The sequence below is a fragment of the Cetorhinus maximus genome, chromosome 26 (assembly GCF_964194155.1).
Source record: "Cetorhinus maximus chromosome 26, sCetMax3.hap1.1, whole genome shotgun sequence".
Taxonomy (NCBI): Eukaryota; Metazoa; Chordata; class Chondrichthyes; order Lamniformes; family Cetorhinidae; genus Cetorhinus; species Cetorhinus maximus.
In genome coordinates, this window is record NC_135904.1 from 19,256,601 (window position 1) to 19,278,059 (window position 21,459).

At 43.1% G+C, this 21,459-nt stretch overlaps 1 protein-coding gene across 1 annotated transcript in view; it reads right to left on the minus strand.

The window, feature by feature from the left end:
• Positions 1–21,189, minus strand: part of LOC144668175 (regulator of G-protein signaling 7-binding protein-like) — a 35,038-nt gene extending 13,849 nt beyond the window's left edge. The window contains exons 1-3 of the mRNA XM_078529924.1: positions 21,035–21,189; positions 20,560–20,726; positions 10,850–10,980 (exon numbers count right to left, since the gene is read on the minus strand). Coding sequence (XP_078386050.1) covers positions 10,850–10,980; positions 20,560–20,726; positions 21,035–21,067 — 331 coding nt within the window. The 5' untranslated portion in view covers positions 21,068–21,189. The remainder of the gene's footprint in view (positions 1–10,849; positions 10,981–20,559; positions 20,727–21,034) is intronic.
• Between the last annotated feature and the right edge of the window lie 270 nt (positions 21,190–21,459).

The following is a 21,459-nucleotide window of genomic DNA, read 5'->3' on the forward strand; positions in this document are numbered from 1 at the left end:
CCATTGACTGCACACATGTGGCCATCAAGGCACCAGTGGGTCAGCCGGGTGCCTTCATCAACAGGAAGGGATTCCACTCTATGAATGTGCAGATAGTGTGTGATCACAGGATGCAGATTCTGCAAGTCTATGCAAGGTACCCTGGCTGTTCCTATGACGCCTACATCCTGAGACACTCCCAGGTGCTGAGGCTCTTCAGTGCTCCAGCCCGACTGGATGGATGGCTGCTGGGTGATAAGTTCTATCCGTTGAAGAGATGGCTCATGACACCTCTCCACCACCTAAGAAGAGAGTCAGAGCAGCGTACAATAGGAGTCACGCCTCCACAAGGGGGGTGGTAGAGAGGACCATAGGCCTTCTTAAGATGCACTCCCGATGCCTAGGCCGTTCTGGGGGTACGCTACTGTATCCCCCAAAGTGGGTATCACTGATGGTGGTTTATGCTGTGCTCTCCACAATCTGGCACTGGCAAGGGTGTACCCACTGGAGGAAGAGGATCTTGACATAGCTACACAGGCCACAGATGATGAACCCAGTGGTGAGTAGGAAGAGGAGCAAAGTGAGGAGAATGCTGAGGGCATGGAGGCAGACCTCGGTAACCTCTAGGGAGGCAGGTAGACCAAGGATGCCTTGATCCAAAACTCCTTCAACTAGGCTACGAAAGATCTGCTTCCATCTCATGCCAGGGCTGCCGCCTCCATCCCAGAGTCTGAAATGACTCTTTCATTTGCACCCAAAGTCCGCTCAATGCCTGTGCAATAAAGTATCCAGCCACTCACATCCAGCATTACATACTGGCGTACCCTGCACTAGAAAGAAAAAAAGGTGAAGCGTACTCAGGCCATAATGTTATCGTCAAATTGAAAGCATAATGGCATTACCATTACTGGTGTTGATATCCACACCAGCAGACATATAAACCAAACATAAATGAACAGAAAATCACTCATGAACTGTCCCTCTTGTGCTCTTGGTGCCCTACCCTCCCCCCTCTCATTGGCACCGGCGTTGGAGACAGCCTGCTGACCGGCCTTGATGGCCTTAGCAGTCGTCCTCTAGTTAGTGGAGCCTGTGCTGGCCCTGCCTGGGAGGGAGAGGCCAGTGCCACAGCTGGCATCTCCCCAGTCATCGCAGCCTCATCAGATGCGACGGTCACTGACGGAGTTTTGGAGGAGCTGCTGCCATCATCCAGAGCGCCCTGAGAGGAGCCCGCAGAGACAACAAGCAGCTTATGCCCCAACGTGAGGTCGCTCTGGATTTCCCTGCTCACCATTGATGGACGGGCTGGGATACTGGGTGCCTCATCCATCCCCCACGTGGACACTGACCGCCTGAGGTCATTGCCAGTGTGAGGCCTTGCAGGTCCAGGCACAGCCCCAGGAACCCCTCATTCTGTTCCTGGAGCTGCCTCTCCATGAGAGTTGCCACTCTCTCAATGGAGGAGGCAGTGTGCTCGGCTATGAGAGTCAACGCAGTGCTCATGCTCCGCACGGTCTCCTCCACAACAGAGACCACGGCACGCAGACCCTCATGGATGTCCGCCGGATGCTCCAGCACATCTTGCTGGATATCCAGTATCTGCCGCCTAATGGGTGACTCCAGAGGCCCATCATCTGCCTTCGACTGCCGACGCCCTGGGCACTCTCTGCCTCCGCCTGTACCTCAAGCGAGTGTGAAGTGCTCTCACCAACGTGCACCAACATTCTAGCCACTGATCTAATGCCCACCGAGGTGCTGGTATCTGTGCTGGTGCCTGGTTCAGACAGCGGGGGTGACGCAGGTGTAAATGAAGCCAGGTGGTCCTCTGGTATCAGGGGTGGCCCTTCGGGTGCCAGAGAGCGAGAGCGTGCTGGCGAATCTAAGGGAGAACAAGGACATGTCATTAGTTAAAGTCATCACTCTGTCACTGTACATGCCAGGCACCCTGGCGAGGCAACGGAGATCTGCATCACGGTGCCCTCATCTTTCAATGATCAATGGGGACTCCAGGTTCAGGCCTCCCATCAATGAAGAGACTAGAATGGTTGCACAATCTGAAACTCCCTCCTCTGTGCACTGCACCCTTACCTTCGTCTTGCACCCCCGCCACTCCACACCCGGCTGCAGGTCCCCATCTCAAGGGCATCCTGCTCGAACCTGGTGAGCAGCAGCGGGTTGGGCGTGTTGTCCGTGACTTCTCCAATCGGTTATGGCTTGTCGTCTCCTGAAAGAACAGAGGAGCATTGAATTTTTTTTTTTATTATTCATTCTCGGGATGTGGGCATCGCTGGCTGGGCCAGCATTTATTGCCCGTCCCTAGTTGCCCTTGAGAAGGTGGTGGTGTCCCTCCTGGCAACCACTGCCTCCAGGAGGACCGCGACTCATCTGAAAAGTGAGGGGGGTGGGGTGGGGAGAGAGGGGGCGAGTGCCCACCCGACCTGGCCCCCTGCCCGCCCGCCGGGTCGCCATTGGTCCTGGCGGCCGACAGGCACCCGCCCCCGTCCGCCCTTTCCCGACCAGTGAGAAGCTGCGTTTCACACTGGGCCCGCCAGCGCGAAATTGCGGTGGGTGGGGGGGGGGGGGGGGTGGGGGTGGGGGGGGGGCGATCACCGGCGGTGGGCCATTTCCCAGCCGCTCCCAGGCCCGTCGACCACGCCCGCCTGCCAACCTCAACATTCCAGCCTGGGTTTTCTATTTATCCCAACATCTTATTCCAGGTGTTTTCTCCTTTCCCAGAACAGCCAACCTACTTTCATTCCTGTCCATTTTCACATGTTCTTCTTTATTCCTTCCACTCTGTTGTGGTTCAGTAATTCAGGACACAGTGGGAACTAACAGCTGCTCCAAACAGTGGTAATTACAAAACATGACTTTGAAACCAAAACTCTATAATTCTTCTTTCAACACACAGGCATCTTTTTGTTCTAAATATAAGCTGAAGCTCCTCTAGCTGTCTGTTTCTAAGGATTACCCCTCAATGCGTTCCTTTTTGGCTTTTCGGTTACAAAACACAAATCTTTCCATCCCATTTCATTCTGATATATGTCATTCAATGGCTATATCTAAATGTGGGCTGTTACCTTCCTGTGAGCTGTTTGCTGCACACTTGCATTTCCGTTCTTTTCTCTTTCTCTCTCGATGTCAACGTGTCCACTATTATTGTCAGCTTCTCAATGACTGACTGACAAATAATAAATCAGTGCACAGTTGGGATACTGTTCATTTATGAATTTGAACCACTATCTGCAGACTGCAGAATTTTACCCAATATACACACTTGTGTTAAATGCCAGGTGAACACCTATTGTTGTGGATCAGTGATGCATGGTAAGGATGACCTTTTTTTTTTGCAACTTGACATATGACACGTATGTCACATGTGAATAGGCCCTATATGATCACATCAGAATCAGACTTCTCCATATACAGAAAATTCAAATAGCCTCATGCACCAAAAAAAATCTAAACTCCCTACAACATGAAAAAAAATACAAGTCCTCATGTACAAAATCTCCACGGTACACAAAACACCAAAAATCCTTGGGAGCCTCAACTCTAACTGCAGCTCTTTAAAGTTCCCAGGCTTCAATTCTTAGCCATGATGCCTGAATGGTGCAAAAAAAAGTTGCTCCCTCATTGGTCTAAAGCTACCAGTCAGAACAGCCTTTTCCAGTAATGAAAAAGCAAAATGCTGGAAATCTGGAATAAAAGAAACGCATTCTGATGAAGGGTCATCAGGACCCCCAAACGTTAACTCTCTTTCTCTCTGCAAGATACTGCCTGACCTGCTGAGTTGTTCCGGCATTTCCTGTTTTTATTTCGTCTCTTTCCCAGTTCTGCAAACCTGTGAAGTTTAAAGTTGAAGCCGGAACCCCCATTTCCCAAAAGTGGCCTGCCTTTACATATCTGGGTCATTTAGGCGCTCTTCCCTATTCGTGTAAAGAAATGAAATTGAAACGGGTATTCAAATGATTGGAGCATGGAAGACCAGTGGGTGGGCAGGGGGACATTTAAGCTAAACGTGCAACTGCTGAACCCAGAGAACATTGAGGAACTTGAGGGATTACAAAGGTTGGAGAACCGTGAAACCTCTCGTCGAGTCCCTGACACACTGGTGGGAAGCGATCAAGGAGAACATCAAGAGGTTTTTCATTCTCAAAGGTGTCCAGAAGGCTAGAAAGGAACAGAGGGAAATGTCTCCACTCCAGAAAAACGTGTAGAACCTGCTCCGGCTGCAATTGATGGGGGTCGATGTCAAGAGGTGAAGAGCCAGCAAGCCTCGCTCTTTGCCTCAGAGGCCTCCAAGATCATCTTCTGGTCCAGAGTCCGCTCTGTGGAGCAGGATGAGATGTGTTCACATCTCATCTTCCAAAGGGTACACAGAGAGAGCTCTGTGATCAGTAGCCTGAAGGAAGAAGACAGCTCAGTAAAGTCATCGCAGTCCGACATTTTGAGGATCAGTAAATCCTTTTGTGCCGGATTGTATGAGGTGAAGCCCACAGACAGCACGGCCTCCCAGTCCTCCCAGTCCTCTATCATGGAGGTCTTAGACGACAGTAAAAGGGAAAGCCTGGACAAACCGCTAACTCCTGATGAACTGACTAAGGCCCTTGAGTCCTTCGAGAAGAGTAAAACTCCCGGAAGCGACAGCTTGCTGGCGGTGTTCTATTCTGCTCTGTGGGACTGGATCAGCCCAGACCTGCTAGAAGTGTTCGAGAATATGCTCCTGGCTGGCAGCATGTCAGAATCCATGAGGAAAGGCATCATCACCCTCATCTACAAGTACAAGGGGGAAAGGGAGGAAATTAGAAATTGGCGATCCATTTCACTGTTGAATATGGACTATAAGATTCTGTCCAAGGTCATCTGCTCTGGATCCACCCTGACCAGACTTGCACTGTGCCAGGCAGGAACTTCTCTGACAGCCTCGCGCTGCTCAGGGATACGATTGCCTATGTGCAGGATAGGGGTGTGGACACCTGCCTCATTAGCCTGGATCAGGAGAAGGCCTTTGAAAGAATATCACATGGTGGATGTGCTCTCCAAAATGGGGTTTGGGGAGGGAATTTGCAATTGGATCCAACTGCTCTACACTAACATCAGTAGCGCCATCTCAATCAATGGGTGGGAATCAGATAGCTTTCCTATTAAATCTGGAGTCAGGCAGGGCTGCCCTCTCTCCCCTGTCCTGTTTGTGTGTTGCATAGAACCCTTTGCTGAGTCCATCAGGAAGGATCCGGGCATAAAAGGAGTGACGATCCCAGGCAGTGGAGGCACTCCGGTCAAAGCCTCCCTGTACATGGACGATGTCGCTATCTTCTGCTCGGATCCGCTGTCGGTGCGCAGACTGATCCACATCTGCAACCAGCTCGAACTGGCCTCGGGAGCTAAGGTAAATCGTGGCAAGAGCGAGGTCATGTTCTTTGGGAACTGGGCTGACCGATCCTTTTATCCCCTTCACCGTCTGGTCAGACTGCCCGAAGGTGCTGGGGATATGGTTCGGAGGGAGCAGGACATGCGTTAGAAACTGAAAGGAGCGAGTGGCTACGGTGAAAAGAAAACTGGGCATGTGGGAGCGACACTCCCTCTCCAATGCGGGTAAGAACCTGGTCATCAGGTGTGAGGCTCTCTCAGTCTTGCTGTACGTGGCGCAAGTCTGGCCCATTCCTCACTCCTGTGGAGTTCACCCAAGTCATCTTTTGCTTCAGTTCTGCTGAAGGGTCATGAGGACTCGAAACGTCAACTCTTCTCTTCTCCGCCGATGCTGCCAGACCTGCTGAGCTTTTCCAGCTAATTCTGTTTTTGTTTTGGATTTCCAGCATCCGCAGTAGTTTTTTGTTTTCATCTTTTGCTTTATCTGGAGGTCAAAAATGGATTGTGTTCGCAGGGACAGGATGTACAAGCCCCTAGATAAAGGGGGAAAAAACATGCCCAACATCGCCCTCATCGTGATGGCCACCTTTTGTGTGCGGCTGCATCCAGCTGTGCGTTGACCCTCGGTACGCAAACACCAAGTGTCACCACGTGCTGAGGTTCTACCTGTCCCCAGTGTTTGGAAGGATGGGTCTGGCCACGCTGCCACATGTCCAAGCAGTTGGATCGTGCGGCGTCACCTGTCTCTCGTGGAAAAATTTATACAGAGAAACAGCCTTGACCACAAGTCCATCAGGCAGTGGTCGGCAAGTATCATCCTAGAGTCCCTGCGGGAAAAGGAGAGGGTGGATCCTATTGGATGGTTCCCCGAGCAGACTGTCAAAGTTATTTGGCAGAATTCTTCATCGCCAGAACTTTCCAACAAGCACCAAGACGTAGCTTGGACTGTGCTGAGAAAGGCCCTCCCCGTCAGATCCTTCCTACACACCAGGAGTCTCACCCCCTCTGCACGTTGCCCTCGAGGTGGCTGTGGTGGGGAAGAGACCATTGTTCACCTCCTTGTGGATTGTGCCTTTGCAAAGAAGGTCTGGAGAGAGATGCAGTGGTTTTTGTCGAGCAGTTGTGTGACATAGGGCTCTATGCTCTGCAGGCTGTTCCCAGGGACACACACCGAGACAAACATCAACTGCAGCTGGAGGATCATCAACTCAGTGAAAAACACTCTTTGGTCTGCCCGAAACTTGTTAGTCTTCCAATGCAAGGAGTTGTCTCTGACCGAGTGTTGCAGACTGGCACATTCCAAAGTCCAGGACTACGTGCTGAGGGATGCACTAAAGCTTGGGGCAGTCGCCACAAAGACCCAATGGGGAAAGGTCGCTGTCTAAGACCTTTCAGCCATAGTGCACCGAGGGGCTAGGAATTGTATTGACCCCTCAGGCTGCATTACATTGCATTACTTACATTGAATGTATGCACTGAATATTACATGTATCACAGTTGTATTGAAGCACTCAGAGTGCAACATGATATATGTAGATAACTTAAATACCATTGCACTGTCTGACTGTTTGTAATGACCATGTTGAAATGTCTGTAATGTTCATTGATTGTATTGAAGCACCTCATGGTCTATGTGGAAAACTTGAGTATGATTGCATTTTTTGTGATGGTCATTTTGAAATGTTTTGTAATGTTCTTTCAGATATTTTATGAATAAAGTATATTTTTCCCAAAAAAAAAGATTGGAGCATACTCAAAAGGCTGAACTTAAAGTAAGACTAATAATAACAGTAAAAAAAAGTTGCCGTGCTTTCACCTTTGCAAGCCTCTTTTTACTGTAAAATGCCTCACTCATATATTACTTTCCTGCTCCAACCCATTTTGTAGATGGCTTTCTCTCATTAAGTTCCCAATACCACAAAAAAACTCTGCAACTTGGCACATGTCTGGCCTCTTGCCAATAACACCCTGAACTGCTTATTAGTATTGTACTATCTTTCAAATACCTTCCAGGAACAAAGAAGCTAAACAATAGTGCCCTTTGTTCACTCTCTCCTTTGATGACCAGTACTGGTCTCAACCAGGTAATTCAATCTCCACCTGGAGACAATACCCACTAAACATTTATCACTAACTAGATCTCCAAGTTACCTCCAGGAGCTCACATAAAGACCTACTCATCAGCAAACTAGTGACTACTTGTTGACATCCAACAACTGCTGTACAATGTCACCTCCAAATGTCTTTCGCAAAATCGGATGGTGGAAAAGAAAAATGCCACAAGTTGAGTTTTCCAATTTGACAAGCTCTAAAGTGGTTCTGAATCTACATCCAATATTTGCTCATCATTTGGAGGGCTGCATTACTTTTCACTGATTCTCACATTTCCTTTTGAATTGTTACTTACGATGATAGGGTTTGAAATAATTTTTGGACCTGTGTACAATGCGTTTTGAAGATATTGTTTCATTTCTGTAAACCTAGTCAGGATCAGTTCGAATTTATATGGAATATAATGGTCTTTAGGAAATGTTCTGTATAATAGTTCCTCAAAAGTAGCAAGCTAGTTTTAGCGACCTGATAGCCATATTATTTTCAGGTGGAGCGACATGTTTTTATACGATGGATTTCAAAAGTGTTCACTTGTAAATCTGTTCTTGTTTTTAAAAAAAAAAATTGCGTAGCCAATTTATTTTCTTTTTGAAGGGAAAGGAGAGAATAGCCAATCTTCCCTTGTATTGGGAAAAAATTCCAAGCAAGCATCTGCTTCCCTCCAGTAACGCCAGGCGGTCCAGCTCATTTAAACTAATGTAGAAGTAAAAAGAGTTAGCCACATGAGGGAAAAACATGATCATTTTAGGTACTTCCTAAAGTCTACTATTTAAATTTAAAATTACAGTTTCAGATTATCGATTAGAACAGGAGTGGGGATTTAAACTTGTTCGAAGAGGTCATTTCTGGGTCTCTAAAACAAACCCAACAAAATAATTACCATTTCTTCAAAACTGACAATGTTTTAACAAAATTAGTTGATTTAATCTTGTTTTAATTTAGTCTCACTTTTTTTTTAAAAACTTAGGAGTTTAATTTATATTGTTTTCTTAAATGTTTAAAAAGTTCAGGTAACCATCTAATTTGCCTTTAACTGCCTTGGATTCCATCTCTGTTTTACCACAGCATTTCTGAAGAAATGTAGGGAACCTTTATGTGAGTTGAGTGAATGGTTTTGCTTTTAGGACTGAGGGTTTATTCCATTTAAGGATGTTCATGAAAAATGCAGAAGTGCAGTTGTTTCAGACCTTTGGTTTGCAATCTTGAACTAAGAAAAATTCCTGCATTCTATTAACGTCCAATTCTTACAATAAATTTACCTAATTTTGAATTTAAAAAAAACACGAAATGGCAAGTATGTACACTAATTTTTCTGCATTGAAGCAGCCCATGTTTGGCATCTGGAAAGGAATATTATAGCAAAGGCTTGGCTGTATGGCATAACTAATCCTAGAAGTACTTAAGTATAATGTTATGACCAGGAACTTTCATTCCAGGTAGGAGTTAGGGGAAAAATATTAAAGTTGATGATATGAAAATCTTTTTCAATGCTTTAAAGTGCAACACCCCAACTAAACAGCTATTTATTGGAATTAGCTTACACCATCTGAAGGAAAGATGCTGTACAAATAATTGAAGAAATGGTTAGACAGGGAAGCATAGCTCCCTATGTGAACAGATTGTGGTCACCACACGTAGTCAATCATAAGTGGTGTGATAAGATCCTGAATGTACATTTATGTAGGAGGCCATCAGGGTCAAGTGATTAGCCTCATTTTATTCCTCCTCTTCGTCTATGATTAATTCACCATCTTAAGGTGAACTGTGATTGTCAGTAAATATGAACAAAAACTGGAGGGTGAACAGACAAATGACGTTCTACCTTCAATAGTTAATAAGAGCATGATCAAGTTAGGAAAGATGCTTTAGTGTGAACTATTCTCCAATATGTACACTTGAGTCTCTCCAGTCACAGAGATTCGGTTCCTTGGCTTTGGAATCATGTCTGAATAATACCAAAACTAACAAATGGTGAAAACATTTTGAAAATTAGTAGAAGAATGGGTTCTATACAACTTGCCAATATTGGCAACATTGTGCTCTAGAAAATTTATATCCATTCAGTCATGAATATTAAATTTAGCATGATACAAAGGAAACCTGTCTTCTTCATTTGGACATGACATAGTCCAAAGCCATGTGGACCATTGATTTTACAGAGATGGGCTTGCAACCACATATCAAAACTCAGCCTATGGAACATCGGCGAGATGTAGCTGAGTTGACAGTCATCTGTAAGGTTGTAACCGTAACAGACAAGAGTTATGCCAGAAATAGGACAGCTGCACCTCACAATTCTGTATAAAAAAAGTTGGTATGATATATATCTTTATACTGTATTTTCCTTGCCACTGGAGTATTTTCCAATACCATGTCATTAATAGAATTGGCCATTGCATGTAGACTTGTCAATGATTGTTCACACCACAATGAAACAATGTTATTGGAATCAATTGAAAAATCTCTGGCTCATTCACTTGCATCTTAGAAGAACTTCTCTCAGTTGATTTTTGCCCCCACCAAATGCCATGGTCAAATTCATTAAACATCTTTATAGTGATCACCCTGCCCACACCCAACGTGCACCTTTCTGTTTCTTGTTATGCCCTTAGTGCACCCAAAATAAATATCAACTCATGAACCAAATTTCACGCAAGGTTACAAAGTTCTAGGTGTAAAATTATTTAAATTTACTGTACTGTCAAAGGATCATAGTTATAATGATATTTCTAAGATCAAATAATACTTTGGTTCACTATTTCAATTGATAGTTATTTAATATGAAATTCCTTCCCATGTTGTAAAAACTTGTTAAATCAATCAGAATGGTTTATGTGAATAGTGTTGGTACAATGACCCTATCTGCTACCAGATGTCCAGCACCTTGTGAAGATGCTTTATTCTTTACACTGTACTGTGTACACTTTACAAACTGAAATAGCAACATCTAATGGCAGATTCTGCACTGACGCTTTACCAAGTCTGCTGCAATCTGATTAAATCCAATCCCTGTTGAAACTAATCCCTTCCTTGGACCTGTGAAGGGTTCCACTGCAGGAACGTTTAATAGAGAGAATCCAAAGCTTTGTTTTGTTTATTTTTTATTTTGTTTTCTGCACACTTTTAAAGGTAAGCTGTGTTGTGAGGCCATTAGCCTCCATACCGATATGAACAACAGAATAAATGCAGGTAATCTCCTTATTCCCAAGGTGCAATGATATAGCCAGTGGTATACCTTTGCTAAGATGATAATGTTTATCTAGCATATAAAATTCTGTTTCCAAACAGCAGTTCGATACTTTTCTTTACATATTCAGTTCTTCACAGTTAGTTTGAAATCTAATCAATTTTCTATTTGTAAGAATGTCAGTAAATTCAAAAATACCTGTTTTTCGAAGTTGAAAAGATTCCATCAAGTATGCTGATTTAAGCATTTCAGTGATAAACATCTCCAGACACCCATAAAACAGCAAATGAAGTCTGCAGATACCAGGCTGCAAATTTTCATCTTCGAGACTATAGAAATTCCAGCACAAAAAAAAATCAGCAACTGTTAAATCAAAAATGCATTCTTCATAGGGTCTTGTCATGCGTTTTTCCCCCTGAAACGTGTTTCAAACAATATGTATTGTATATAAATATTTTATTGATAATTGTTAAAACAGAAATGCAGAGGTTTAATTTTCTAGACGTGCGGGGTTTGAAAATACAGTCACTATTAGCGCAGGCAGCAATGGTTTCCTTTTGATCAAAGGCACAAAATGTTAGGGGGGGCGGAGATTATCATGTGGACCCAAAATGAATGAAAAGGGAGCTTTGGAGTCTGTGGCACCTGTCCAATGCCATGATCAGGAGGCCTAAGCCACTTCTAGGTTTGGAATCAATTGTTCATACGTTATTGAAATATAAAATTGAGACACAGCAGTAGCAAATTAAGTCCTCAGCAATGACTTCCTTGATTCCTGAATGAAATTAGTCCAAGATTATGAGGAAGGTCATATCTTGCGATTATGAAAAAAGACATTGACAGTGTAAAAACTAATATGGGCTTTGACCCGTAAGTGCACTAGTTTAAAAAATGTACTTTTTGTAGAATTGACCTGCTCCACAATATCTATCTCATTGACCTCTGGATTCCACCACCCATTCCATTAGCTGCTGCTCAGTATCCATTTCTCCACCTTGCAAAGGTTTTTTTTATTTATTCATTCATGGGATGCGGGCATCACTGGCTAGACCAGCACTTATTGCCCATCCCTAATTGTCCTCTAGAAGGTGGTGGTGGGCCGCTTCTTGAACCACTGCAGTCCATGTAGTGTAGGTACACCCACAGTGCTGTTAGGGAGTTCCAAGATTTTGACCCAGCGACAGTGAAGGAACGGTGATTATAGTTCCAAGTCAGGATAGGGTTGGAGGGGAACTTGCAGGTAGTGGTGTTCCCATGCATCTGCTGCCCTTGTCCTTCTAGGTGGGTTTGGAAGATGCTATCGAAGGAGTCCTGGTGAATTGCTGCAGTGTATCTTGTAGATGGTACATACTGTTGCCACTGCGTCAATGGTGGAGGGAGTGAATGTTTAAGGTGATGGATGGGGTGCCAATCAAGTGGGATGCTTTGTCCTAGATGGTGTTGGGCCTCTTGAGTGTTGTTGGAGCTTCACTCATCCATCACACTCCTGACTTGTGCCTTGTAGATGGTAGACAGGTTTTGGGGAGACAGGAGGTAAGTTACTTGCCACAGGATTCCCAGACTCTGATAGGCCCTTGTAGCCACAGTGTTTATGTGGCTGGTCCAGTTCAGTTTCTGGTCAATGGTAACCCGGTTACTATCAATGGTTGATAGTAGGGAATTCAGTGATGGTAATGCCGTTGAATGCCAAAGAGAAATGGTTAGATTCTCTCTTGTTGGAGGTGGTCATTGCCTGGCACTTATATGGTGTGAATTATACTTGCAAGTGCTCAGAGCCATTCTTTCATGTGAACTATAAATATGTATTTGATGTATATGCCATGTTTTAAAAGGAAATATTTCGGGTCTTGTTTAGAAAGCTTAATCACTTTTCAAACTACTTTAAAGTTTATTTGGAAAATGCCATTTTAATATTGTTGGGTTTGCTTGTTTTCATTGTAAGGCCTTTGGGACAATAACTTACCATCAGGTCTCAGTGACATTTCTTCCTTTGCCTTATTTCCTACCTTTTCATGTTCTGACATGTTAGCTAATTAACAAGTTAACACCCCAGCACATCCTTACAACAGTTCTTTGTTTATAATGTCCCTTTGTCATTGCACATCTTCTTTCAATAGAATTGGCTATTCAGTAAAGATGTAAATGCATTAGAATCAGTTCAGAGAAGGTTTACTAGATTAATACCGGGAATGGGTGGGTTGTTTTATGAAGAAAGTTTGGACAAGCTAGGCTTGTATCCACTGGAATTTAGAAGAGTAAGAGGCAACTTGATTAAAACCTTTAAGATCCTGAGGGGTCTTGACAGGGTGGATGTGGAGAGGATGTTTATTCTTATGGGAAAATCTATAATTAGGAGTCACTGTTTAAAAATAAGGGACCGCTTATTTAAGACAGAGATGAGGAGAAATTTTTTTTCTGTCAAAGGGTAGTGGGTCTTTGGGACAACCTTCCTCAAACGGCAGTGGAAGCAGAGTCTTTGAATATTTTTAAGGCAAAGCTAGATAGATTCTTGATTGGCGAGGGGGCGAAAGGTTATTGGGGCTAGACAGGAATGTGGGGTTGAGATTACATTCAGATCAGCCATGATCTTATTGAATGGCGGAGCAGGTTTGAGGGGCTGAGTGGCCTACTCCTGTTCCTAAATCGTATGTTTGTATGTAAATCTAACCAGCTAACTAACTGCCATTGTACAGTAAGTGCAATTCCCAGTTTTTGAAGATATAACACATCTTCCCAGCAAAAACTAAATCTACTTTATGTTCTAGTATCTGTCTATGAATCAAAATTAAATGTATTTTAAGTCATAATTTGTATCAAAATAGTGTTACATAAGTTATATTTGTATTAGATTTTATATGCTAAAAACATTTATTTCTATTTTATTTTATTGAAATAAGTTGTCCTAATTTTTAAAAGCATAATTTCCAAATTTAGAATTATTCATGCTAATTTAACAACTATTTCAACTCCTTTTTTACTTTATTTTCTGAAGATCTTACTTCAGAATTAACAGCATGTTGACAACAGTGTTTCCACTAACAGTGCTCAAGAAAGTATGAGTTTTTTTAGGCGCAGGACAGAATGCGTCTGCACAGAGATGGTTAAAGCTAAATAGAAGTACACAATGGCAAGAGATGTGACCGAATGGGAAGGACATCAGGGATAATTCAAAGATTTAGATCAGAAAAGAAGGGGAATAAATAACTCATAGTCCAAAGAAAGACCCATCACCGCCTTTATGTTTATGCATTTAGGCGCAATGGCAAACAGGACCTGGAAGTAGAGAAAGGATATTTGGATTTTTAACCAAAACTAGAACAGGGGAATTATTACTAATGAAAACACCAGCCAACTGCTTCTTCTGCCCACCAACCCACATAAAGTACTGCTCCCTTTAGAATAAGCTTGGGAAGCAACACATTGATGTCTGATATGCGTGCTCTGCCCAAAGGCAGGTCTTTGGCTCATTATCTGCTGATATTTCATCCTGAGCCATTTTCCATGGCAGTTTTTGCCATTTCCTTCCACTCTCAGACAGGGCAAGGAAGTAGGTCCTGAGTCTACCTCAGCCAGAATGGGAATCGAACCCTCAATGCTGGCGTTATTCTGAACCACACACTAGCCATCTAAGCTAACTGGCCCCCTAACATATGGGTAGGGTGGAGAAAAGAAACCTGCCAGTTTCAGGTCTTGTTTGTAGCACTGAGTGACTATAACATTACAGGATAACTCAACATTTGCAGATGGAGGTTTCAGCAAGGCCTGAGCAAGTGTATAGCGATTAGCACTGTTTCAGTAAGGGGGACAGTGATTTGCCTGCCATAACTGCAGAGGAGTTACTAGCAGGATGGTAAATACTTTAGCAATTGCTTCTTTCTTAAGAAGTGCAAACTAACCATTATCTAGATGATCTGGCAGCATCTGTGGAGAGAGAAATGCAGAATTAGCATTTCAGACCGATGGCCTATCTTCAGTTTGAAAGACCATCAACCTGAAACCTAAATTCTGTGTCTGACTTGCTGAGTGTTTCCAACATTCTTCTATTCTTATTTCAGATTTCCAGCATCCACAGTATTTTGGTTTGTGTAGCTGTTATGCAGAGTGCTTACACTGGTTTAAATTCGGTTAAGCATGTCATGGGCCAGGTGATATAGCAGAGAATCCAGTGGTAAAGTGATTCTGTTCCAATGCATGGTCTTGTGTTGGCTGGATTTGACAGTGCTGGCAAATGAATCGTTTGACTGTATAACTCAACCATTATGCTGCTGGAATCAAGGTTTTTTTTTTACTGTTCAGGTTTGTCCTATTGATTCTGCTGCTCCTCGATTTTTCTTTCCAGCATTTTATTGAGCTGCTGTAAGGAATTATACCTAAATTAATCAGCTTAAACTTCTTTGTTGAAGTCTAGACATTCACCTCAAATGAATTCATCTATGTCAATAACCAAGAATCTGGGCTGTTTCTGCATTTCAATTACCCAATGCCAACAATATACACCATCTCGTCATTCATCTCATTTGCTGTTTGTGGGACCTTGACAAACAATTCAGTGACTACACTTGAAGATTATTTCATTGTCTGTGAAGCACTTTGTGATATCCTGAGGACATGTTAGGCATTATTCCAAAACAAGTTCATTGCTTACATTTACCAAAAGTACATACCAGTCACATTTTTCTAACCTCTTTAGGAGAGACTTTTGTTGCCCAATTGATTACAAAACAATTGTCTATACTCCAAGACCTTGGTAGAACATTAGAATGAAAGTACATCAGTACAGAATGGTATTTGGATATTTATTCGTAGTGACGTGTGCTGAAGAATGCTATCTGTATTTGTAGCATAATGGAGTATGTTACACCAAGTCCCACAAAGGGTTAACTGTAATAGTGTATGATGTGATGGAAGGGAGTCACATACACTCATGCGACTGGAGAGTCTAAAGTCAAAGTAGAAGAAAAGCAAGCATGATTAGAAGTTTGTAATAGTGTTCTCCATAATCTGTAAATTTGTTAAAATAAATGTTAAAGTGTTTATAGCTAGCCGTCTTCGGAAATCATTGAAACTGGTCCTGGGAAGACTTATCGTGGGCGAAGGTGGTTCAATTAGGTGGGCAAGCAGAGATCAGAAGGCAGAACCGATCGGTAGTCAGAGGGGAGAGAGAGAGAGAGAGAGACACAGCCCAAGTCCCAAACTAACAGATACAGTTGAATTTGTCCGACGTACAAAAGAGAAAATGGAGAGAACGAGAGACATGAGGCATGAAAAGCAATTAATAGCAGCAGCCGGACTAGCTGATGCTGGTGCGGGGAAGAAAGGAATGGGCGTGGGAAGTGTCCCACCAAAGACACACAATGCTATTGGTGCAAAAAGATGAGGCATTTTCAGGCAGTATGTAACAGTAGCAAAATGGGCAGAATACTCAGAATGAAAATTTTTTTAAAAGAAACAGATTCTATGAAGTTGGAGATTCACAGGGCATTGGGATACCCTTCTTAGGGGAGATTAAAGGTTAAACAATTGGTGTGCAGAGATCCTAGTAGAAGGTCACAGGACACACTTTAAATTAGATACTCGAACTGTAGTTTCAGTTCTTTCAGACTCTGAACCATGGTTAAACAAGATGGTTTTTCCAGGTAATTATGTTTTTGTTTTGGATTTCCAGCATCCGCAGTAGCTTTTAGCTTTTTGTCGTTAAACAAGAGAGCTGTTCATCCATCCTACAAAAAGCTACATGGACCAGGAGGAGCAGAGCTGAAGGCTCTGGGAGAAGTAACAGCTACTTTAAAGCAGAGAGAGAAAGTAATTATCTGAAGTACTATAGGGAACTCAGGATCAGAGTTGTTCACTTAAATTAGAAAGGCATGCATGGAATTGAATCTAATCCACAGAATAGAAGAAATAAAGAATGGTGAAGATCGATCAGCAGACTTCAGAGCAGAATTCCCAAAGTTGTCTACAGGGCTGGGAGAGCTAAAAACAGCATATTGTATGACACTAAAACCAGAAGCAAAACCAATACACCAGGGAAGGTTCCACACCTTTTACTTCCAAAAGTAAAGAAAGAGATCAACTCAATAGTAAGACAAGGAAAAGAAACCAATGTGTTGATGCTCAGGGATGGTACTGATTCCAAAGCCACATGGTTCCAAAGAATGTGTTCATCTTACACAACTCAATAAAACTGAAAAGAAAGGTCCATCCAATGGTATCAGTAGATGAGAGTTGAGCAAAATTAGGGAAGAGCTCACTGCTCTGAGTTAGACACTAATAATGGATTCTGGCAAATACCACTAGAAGAGGAGTCCAAGCTTCTCACAACTTTCACAACACCATTTGGAAGATTCAGTTTTAACAGGCTATCCTTTGGAATAACATCAGCACCGAGGGTCTTTCAAAGAATAAATCTTTTAGAGGGCTTACACGGAGTTGTTTGCCACATGGATAATGTGTGGATACATGGGTCCACTCAAGCTGAGCATGACATGAGAGTGAGAGCAGCACTGGGAAGGCTAAAGGAGGGAAGTTTGACTCCCAACAGCAAGTTTTCACAGATATCAATTAAGTTTCTTGGTCACATTGTGAGTGTTGCAGGAATAAAGGTTGATCCACTAAAGACCAGAGTCAAAAAAGAATTTTCAGCTTCAAGGAACATTACAGAGTTACAATGCTTTATGGGAATTATGAATCAAGTGGCAAAATTTCTAAAAAAAAACTTAACAGAGCTCAACAAACCAGCATGCCAGTTGTTACACCAAGACAATGAATGGTGTTGGGAAGAAGCATATCAGAAACAATTCAAAAAATTATGGAGAGGTTGATGTCATCAGAGAACACATTACAATCCAGAATTACCTGCAATAATAGCAGTGGACGCATCCTCTACAGGATTGGACGCAGTATTTTTTTCAGGTACAAAGAGATGGGAAGTGCAGTCTATTAGCCATCACGGTCTTTATTAAACACAGAGAAGAGATATGCAGTGATCATTAGCAGTCACGTGGGCACATGAGAAATTTGATGATTACACCTTAGGACTTCACATTACGATAGGGACACTACTGAATTCAAAAGAGCTTGCAGGAATGCCATCAAGAGTTCAATGGTTTAAATTAAGACTGAAGAGATTTGATACTCATATGTTCAAGGCAGATGCATTATCATGCTTTGAAACAGAGAATCCAGAGCAACATGATATTGAATTTCTGGAAGAAGCCAACAAGTTTGCTAAAATGATGGTCCATACATTACTGGCAATAACACAAAGATTCAGTGAAATCAAAGAGGCTCAAAAATCAGACCAGTAATGTAAGCAGATGAGAATGGCCAACACGCATACCACATAGTCCTATCTTGAGACCATATTTCGAGCAGAGAGCACATCTGACAGTGATCGATGATTTACTGGTATACGATGATAGAATAGTAATCCAAAGAGCATCGAAACTTGAAATCTTACTACCCATACATCAAGAGCATTTAGTTATTATCAAGTGCAGAGCCGGAACACGGTATTCGGTTTGGTGGCCAGGTCTTTCGAAGTCACAAGAAATTATATCCAGATGTGTCACATATACAAATCACATGGGAATCAAAAGAACCACTAATGCCATCATCTTTTCGTACAAGGCCATGGAAACACATAGGAATGGACATATATGAGCATGAAGGGAAAATGTTCATAATAGTAGTAGATTACTACTGGAGATGAATTGGAGTGAAACGGTTACATGGGCACACAGTGGAAGCAGTGTTAATGCCCTTGAAAGAAAGTTTTGCAGTCCATGGGATTCCTGATATTGTGATATCAGATAACAGTCCAAATATACGAACATAGAGTTTCAAGAGTTTACAGAATTATTTTGATGTCAAGTTCACTGAGGTTTCCTCAGGCTAATGGAGAAGCTAAGAGAGGTGTCAGAATTGTAAAGGCATTACTGAAAAAGAATGAGGATTTTCAACTGGTGCTCTTGAGGTACAGGTCCCTCACCCTTGCAGAATGGATTGGTCCATGTGAGTTACTAACGGGAAGAAGGTTGCAGACAGATTCCTACCCTGCCACACACATTGAAGCCACAGGTCAAAAACACAGACTTTGAGAGAGATTGAGAAAAAGAGGAAACCCACCAAAGTAAACAGATGAAACACTATGGTAGTTGTCACAGAGCAAGAATGTTATCAGATCTTCAACAGAGATAACAGGTTCAAATCAGAGGTCATTCAAGATTTGGAAATATAATGGAGAAATCGCCACAACCAAGATCTTACATTGTGCAGATGGAACAGGGGACAGGGAGGAGAAACAGAGGAACTTTGATTGCAATTGAGCAACAGAGTGGAAAAAAGAGACCAGAGAGGTCACAATCATCTTAAATTAAAGAAGACACTGAGGCAGTTGTTCCCAAACCATCTACCATTTCAAATTCTGTTCAACAGCATCCAGAGGACCAACAGTAGAATGAGAATACCTTATTCCCTACAAACGAGAGAAGAATGAGCTACATTAGACTAGTAAACACACCACAATGCTTATCAGCGTAAGAGGAGGTGAGAATCTCAAAACAAAAACTGGAGGCAGGAGAGGGAAGAGAGAACGAGAAGAGAACGTGGAGAGAGAAAGAAATGACATTTAGGTAAGAGAGCACAAAGAGGCTACATTCCCTATGAGACTTCAAAACATTGAAATATTCAGAACGATTAGGAAACTGAAACATTGGGTTCCTAGGAACGTCAGAGAGCGTTGAAATCTGAACATAGACTTGGCGGAGGTGGAGGAGATGTAGTATAATGGAGTATGTTAGACTAAGTCCTAAAAAAGGGTTAACTGTAATATTCTGTGGTGTTATAGAAGGGATCGACATACACACGTGTGATGTGAGACTCTGGTACAGTCTAAAATGAAAGCAGAAGAAAAGCAAGCATGGTCAGAAGCTTGTAAGAGTGTTCTCCATAATCTGTGAATACATTAGAATAAATGTTAAAGTGTTTATGACTAGCAGTTTTCAGAAATCATTGAAGCTACTCCAACCCAACAACACGGTAATATAATAACAACTGGAGGCTGTCAGGCAACTCAGGTCAACAACTATTATTGAAGAATTATTGCTAAAATCACTGATACGACACAGATCAATGGCGATTTACATTTAGACAAATTACACAGCAATCAAGATATTTCTGCATTCAAAATAGTCAAAATCACCTCCAGCTCACCCAGTTAATATAATCTACAGTAAGATCCCTGTATGTGACAGCACAGTACTAAGCATAGGGACGATTTCAGTCTGGTGTATGTAGTGTAGACCATTGCCTTGGCTGGAAAAAAAAGGCTTTGAAGGACATTGATGCACTTCACTTGCAAAATGAAAGCTTGAGTCTGGAAGTCAAGAGTCAGACTGGGCGTTGGAACCGGATAACCAATGTAGCAAAAACAAAAACCTTTTCACACGGGGGCGGGGGGTGGAATCTCCAGACAACAAGGACCTAGTGACCCATCTGAACCTAAAATGAAAGCAAAACACTGCGGATGCTGGTTATCTGAAATAAAACCAGAAAGTGCTGGAAAAATTCAGCAGGGCTGACAGCATCTGTGGGGAGAGGAACCGAATTTCGAGTCCAATTTGAATCTTGGTTCGAACCTAGAATGATGTTCCCCAGCTCGGCTGATTGACTCAGAAACCCAAATGACCTTTTTAACAGCACCAGATGTATGCGTCAAACACTGATTCGATGAGCCAGTCACTCCAAGCGTGTTATATTGGATCCTGCACACTCAGAATGACCAAATCAGGCAGGTGTGCAATTTCCTGTAAATTGCCACAATTCAGGAGGCAACTGATAGCACCGCCCTGACTGTTAGGAGTCTTGGGGATGAGACAGGTTGATAGATAGGCTGGCGCTCCGCTTACCTGTATAGAGGCGAACACACCTGGTCGGATTTTTTGGCGAGATTTTTGCAGGTGGACCTGACAGTTTTGATCTCCTTGCGGACGGCAGGAGAGTCACAGGAGCCATTCCCAATGGAGATGACCAATTCCCTGAAGACAGCCACCTGAGTATTGAAGTCCTGTATTACCTGCAGGGGTGGGTGAGAGGGAGGATGCAAGAGTTCAGCTGAGAGAGCAACTGCATTGGACAATACAAAACCAGGAGCTCCCTGGTCGGCGTGGAATCCCAAACTTCTAACTTAGGGAATTGGGGAGCGGTTATTTTAGGAAATCCGTTGAATTTTAAACACTTGACACTTGCTAATATTTTTTACCTTTGAGAGGAGGGGTTTGAACTACTCCTGCTCGCCATGGTCAGTTACCTGAATGAGTCCCACTGGTCCCATGTTGTGACACGGTTCGATGAGAAGGATTAAACCAGTGAGATCAAACCTACCAGGTTACATTCTTCGATCTGTCCTTTTGTCATATTAGTCCGCCTCTCTCCGCCACTGCTCTCTCATCCCAACGCTCACAACCAGCAAACAGGCGGGTCTCTCCCTCTCTCGGTTCCGCATACATCCAGCGGTCAGGACATCTCAGTCTCACGCCAGGCAGCACGGATTGCACACACTAACTCTCTTTTTATGTGTGTGTGTGAGAGAGAGAGAGAGAGAGATGGAAATCCAGTTTCGTGTCAATTACGCCGCCCTTACCCGCTCTAATGAGGCGCACACATCGCGCAGGAAGGGTGCATCTTAACCTTGCGCCCTCCTCTTGGCTACAATGTGGTGATCACGCTGCTCCTGATACCAGGCAACCGTGCAGCCAGTCCCCAGTGAGTGACCTGTAGATGGTATCTCTCACTGTAAATCTCGGTCA